The sequence below is a fragment of the Monodon monoceros genome, unplaced genomic scaffold, assembly GCF_005190385.1.
Source record: "Monodon monoceros isolate NGI ecotype Baffin Bay Population unplaced genomic scaffold, NGI_Narwhal_1 Super_Scaffold_12, whole genome shotgun sequence".
In the NCBI taxonomy this organism is placed as follows: domain Eukaryota; kingdom Metazoa; phylum Chordata; class Mammalia; order Artiodactyla; family Monodontidae; genus Monodon; species Monodon monoceros.
In genome coordinates this window covers 145031208-145036390 of record NW_021703768.1, presented here as the reverse complement: position 1 = coordinate 145036390, position 5183 = coordinate 145031208, and the positions used below count along the sequence as shown (strand labels likewise).

Below are 5183 nucleotides of genomic sequence, written 5' to 3'. Positions count from 1 at the left end.
CAGCAGGACTTGTGCCAGGACCCCAGTCACTCGCCAGTGTCCCAGTCACTCGCCAGTGTCCACACTTGTGGGCTGTTGTGAGGATAAAAGAGCTCCCCCTGCACAGCACTTGGCCCAGGGCCTGCCCACAGTCCTCGGCGAATTGTAGCCAACAGGACTGTTGTCACTGCCACTAGGGTCAGCCACATCTGAGGCTGTACTACAGCGTGATGAGCTGCAGAGTCAGATGTGGGCAGGGACGGCCTGGGGACTTGAGGAAATTTGCTCAAGCACTCTGAGCCTCATTTTTCTCATCTGTATAATGATGGGATTAGTACCATTCCCTGCACAGGGTTGTTAGGGGATCACGTGATCATAACACAGGAATGACAATCGCATAAGCCGTAATCCGGGCCATATTTTGTGTCCCACAAGCTCTCCTCTTTTTTGGGGGACCTTTGTTCTGTCCGCATGCCAATGTGGCAGAGGGAAAGAGCCTGACACCCATTCTTTCTCTGCCTCTTGTCCCAAGAGCCTTCAGCTCCAGGCTGCACTTGGCCCCATATTGAGTCAACCAGCAGCCAAGTGACAGGAAAACTCACAAGGAAGGGACACGTGTAGATTTTTTTTTTTTTTAATTCAAAAGAACATAAGAAAACAAAAAAATACTTCCCAGGGTATGCTGTGATGCAACATCACAGGCATGTAAAGCACACACAAAACAAGAAAAAGATTCCAGGAGCAGCACGCACAGACCCCTCTGTGGCGGTCTGCAGCCCCTCCCGGGCTGCGAAAAAGGAAGCACTTCTTCAGCCTTGTTTCTCTTGGCAGACTCAGCCACCTCCAGCTCACTGGTCCATGACGTGCACACAGGAAGCTGGGCTTTACAAGGTTTTGTCAGTGGGCAGTGAGGGGGTGGGGGGGGTTTGGGGTGCACACTGCTCCTCTCCCTGCTCTGCTCATGGTCTGCGGGACTGGGGAAGCAACATCCCTCTGTGGGGAGAGTCTGGACGCATCGTCCTGCAGGGGCACAGATCTGGGCTTCTCCCTTGAGTAGTAGCAAAAGGAGTGTCGGCAGGTAAGTTGGGGGCCATAGAATGAGGACTTGGGCCAAGATGAGATGTGCCTAGGGCTGGTGCTAAATCTGATGGATGGCCAGAAGGCAGTGGGGAGATTTGCATATGCTTGCCCTCATCAGCTCTCCACACTGACCTTCCCTGGCTGCTCAACCAACTCCTCCATCCCAGCCTTCATTGGCCCAAACTTTGGGAGTCATAGAGACCTGGACTTGACTCCTGGCTCTGCCGCTTCCTAGTTTGTATGACCCTGGGAAAGTTACTTAACTTCCTCAAGCCTCAGTTTTCTCATCTGTAAAATGGGGAGGTTTATATGACCCTCACAAGGTGGCTGTAAATAGAAAGTACGATCACGCCTTCAAAGAGCTTAGCACAGCACCCAGCACATAGTAAGTGCTCAATAAATGGCCAAGTTGATTACTGTCATGCAGGCACCAGTATTTCTACTGCAAAGCTGGTTGTGGGTCTGTGGATGGATATGTGATAAACACAAGGTTTACACAATGTTCTAGAAAAACGATGAATTCCTCTGAGCCTCCTGTGTATGTCTGGGCAGTTTGGAGGTCTTGGACCACTTGGATGCTGAAATGGAGGACCCCGAGTGTGTCCATCTGGCTCGGGAGCTGTAGTGTTTCTAGACCTCGGTGCCCTCCCTGGGGTAGAGGATGCTGTTTGTGTTGACGCTGTTGTAGAAGTGAGGGCTGAACTGGTTGAGGACGGAGCCTCCGTAGCCCAGAGCATTGCTGGGTGTGGGGCTGGCCCACTCACCCCCGCCCGCGTGGCCACTGAAGTTGGTGAGTGGGGTGTAGGAGTTGAAGTTCAGCAAGTTCTGCCCCACCTTGTCAGCGGGCTCCGGGCTCAGTCCCGGCGTGGCCACTGGGCGGCCCATGGGGCTTGACCCACTCACATAGGCTGACATGGTGGAGAGGAAGCTGTTGAGGCACGGGGTTCCCGGCGGGGGCGGCGAGGGCTGCTTCTCTGGGGAGCTGGTGGTACTCGGCGAAGCACCATCCAAGATGTCCTGGGCCTCCGTGGTCTTGGGGCTGCCTGCCAGGAGACTGGGCTCCGTTTTCTCCGAGGCCAAGGAGCCCGTGCTGGAGGAAACATCTGATTTTCTCTTCCTCTTCCTGCGGAAATTTCCATTGTCGAACATCTTCTCACAGTTGGGGTCCAGGGTCCAGTAATTCCCTTTGCCTGGCACAAAAGCAGGAGAAGGTAAGTAGAGAGACGGATCCAATGCTTTGCTTCTGCTCCTTCTTACTGTCATAAACTAAAATTGAAGGTAACAAATGCAGAAAGGCAGAGAACAAAACAGGAATTCCACAAACCCCCTCCAAGGCCACAGCACACGGATCTTTATTTAAGCACCCACCTCACACCAAGGCACCCTGGGAGCACAAAGCAAGAGAGGCCTAAGCCATGAAGGAGTTTACAGTGTGGTCTCTTTAAGAAGTTCAAGTACTGGGGAAAGGTGAGGGTGGGGCTTCTTCCATTGCTGATGTGAAAGAAAACTCAGGGAGAAATTCAGGGCTCCCTGAAAGTCTCGGGGGTGAACTCCAAGGATGGACTTGAGTCCCTGCTTCGGACTGAGGGACTTTGGGTGAGCCTCAGTTTCCTAGCATGAGAAGTGGGCCCATTGGACCTGTTCCCTTCTTCCTCAGGCTGGCTGTGAGAGAGGGCTAATGCTAGATGTTATAAAAGGGGCTTTGTAGCCAGGAAGGACAATCTGAACCCTGCCTGCCTGCGTCTCTCGGCCTGAGGGTGAGGCCAGTCTTTGGATGGGATGCTCACCCTCTTCTGGGGGACAAACAGCCCTGCCCTCACAAGCCTCAAAGAGGGTGGAGGTGGGGTTCCTCTGAGAGGTACCCTGGGTTCCTATGTTGGGACAAGAGTGGACTTTAATTCTGGGAAATGGACACATGAGTATTTAATATATTACTCTGTGTACGTCTCTGTATTTTAGAAATTGCTCATTAAAAAATTCACACTGTGGTGTTAGTCACCTCCATTCAGATTCATTCTCCGTCACTGTCACATCATTCTGTGTCACCCGAGGCAGGCTGCTTCACCTCTAGGTGTTATTTTCCTCATCTGTAAAATGGGTTTCATAAGAGCCACCCCACAGGGCTGGATTAAAAGAGACCATGTAACTAGGGCAGGTAGCATAATGTGGCCCTTACTGGTTGTTTCACAAACACCGGTCCCTTCCCATCAGGCCTAGGATACACTTGCCTTTATCTAGTCCAAGCACTCATTTCCCATCCCCTGCCGGCAAAGGACTTCCTACATGCTAGATTCTGGGGATTCAGGTTAATTGTCACAATCACTGCAGTCCATCGAGCACTCGTTAGCACCAAACACCTCACATACATCATCTCATGACCCCGCCACCCACAAGCCTGTAAAGGATCCACTCTTACATTCCTATTTTTCAGATGGGGAAACTGAGGCTCACAGGTCACTGACTGGTCAGCGGCACGGCCAGGATCCAAACCCAAATCTGCCTCCAGGGTCCACGTTTACAGATGACTCCCTTTGGTCCCCAGTCTCGGGGGGCACGGCCATATTCAGGACTTTCTAGAATGGGGTGTCGGGAGGACTGAGCCTTCCTTGGGGGCACGAGCCTGCAGACCCCTTACCTGGGTCATCCTCGTCACGGGGCACCTTCTTGAAGCAGTCGTTGAGAGACAGGTTGTGGCGGATGGAGTTCTGCCAGCCGGCCTTGCTCTTGTTGTAGAAGGGGAAGTTGTCGGCCACATACTGGTAGATCTGGCTGAGGGTGAGGCGCCGGTCGGGTGCCCCGTGGATGGCCATGGCGATGAGCGCCGAGTAGGAGTAGGGGGGCCGCACCAGCTTCATCAGCTCCTCCTGCGAGGGGATAGGCAGCCAGCCCAGGTCGCCGCCCCCCAGCCCGGACACGCCGGGCAGCAGCTGTCTCTGCACCCCGTAGGTCTGGGGCAGGAAGGGACTGGCGCTGGCGCCCGGCAGGTAAGGCGGCGGGGTCATGGCCGGCCCGTTGAGCCAGAGGTAGGGGTTGGGGGTGGCCCCGTACTCGCCGCCGCCCTCGAAGGAGGGGGGCCGCTGAGGGCTGGGCACGCCCTGGGGGTGGAAGAAGTTCTCGTAGTAGAGGTTCATCTCGGGGGGCTCCTGGCCGATGCTGGGGAACTGGGGGCTGCAGCGGGGCGGGGAGGGCGCTGGGAGGTCGAAGGAGCTCATGCTGGGGCTGGGCTCGGCCGGAGCCACCTGCCTGGCACCTGCGCAGGGGAGCTGGCCCTGACAGGTGCTCAGCCGGCTGGGCCTCCCACTTATACCCCAGGGCTCCGCTGGCGGCCCCACCCAGGGGCGGCCACCTGCTGCAGACCTGCCCCTCCCTCCTTCGACTGCCACCCATGTCACCAGAGGGGCACTTCCCTGCTGGCCATGGCCACGGCAGGGCCCATAAGGACACGCTCGGCCAGCTTCCTCGCGGATATTAACAAGGACAAGGGCGCCTGTCTTCTCCTCCTCTGCTTTGCCTTTCCTCCCTCCTCACTGTCTCCCCTCTTTCTCCTCAGCACGTTCCCCGGTTCCTCCTTCATTCTGTCTCAGCTTGCCTTTCCCCTTTCTCTCCTTCTGAGTTTTCTACCCTCTCACTCTCCTTCTCTCTCCTCCCATCCTCTCTGCATCTCACTCTTGGTCTCCTCCCTTCTCTCTATGCACTGAGCTGTTTGCGTCTCCCTTCTTACAGTCTCTCTGTCTCTCCCTGAGCTTGTTTCCAGATCTTTCTACCTCTGTCTCCTCTCACTCACGTCCTCACTACCTCTGCTTCTCTCCCTCTTCCTTTCACTATTGGTCTCTCTCTCTCTGTCTCATGTCATCTCTGTGTCTCTTCCCCAGCCCCTCTGTCTCCCTCTTCCTTCTCACCCTGACACCTCACCCAGATTGGAGGGGACACTTTATGAGAAGCCACATTTTGGGGTCTTTTGAAGTGAAGACACATCTTCTGGAGTTTGCAGGAGAGAAGCTGGTCCTGGAGAATCAGAAGCACCTCTGGTCAGTTTCAAAAGGACAGGCAGTTATAGGCAATCTCCCTACACACACACACACACACACACACACACACACACACACACACACACACACACACAC

At 55.0% G+C, this 5183-nt stretch overlaps 1 protein-coding gene across 1 annotated transcript; it reads right to left on the bottom strand.

The window, feature by feature from the left end:
* Positions 1–655: 655 nt before the first annotated feature.
* On the bottom strand, positions 656–4327 carry FOXI1 (forkhead box I1). Its single transcript, XM_029215693.1, has 2 exons — positions 3695–4327; positions 656–2249 (listed from the first exon to the last, which is right to left on the bottom strand). The coding sequence occupies exons 1-2, from the start codon at positions 4269–4271 to the stop codon at positions 1690–1692; spliced, it is 1137 nt and encodes a 378-aa protein (XP_029071526.1). The 5' UTR covers positions 4272–4327; the 3' UTR covers positions 656–1689.
* Positions 4328–5183: the final 856 nt, after the last annotated feature.

Bases quoted from the DNA above. Each gene is read 5' to 3' on its own strand.
- FOXI1 (XM_029215693.1), bottom strand. From the start codon at position 4,271: ATGAGCTCCTTCGACCTCCCAGCGCCCTCCCCGCCCCGCTGCAGCCCC. The intron at 2,250-3,694 runs GTAAGGGGTCTG...CTTTTGTGCCAG, and splicing joins CCGTGACGAGGATGACCCAG to GCAAAGGGAATTACTGGACC.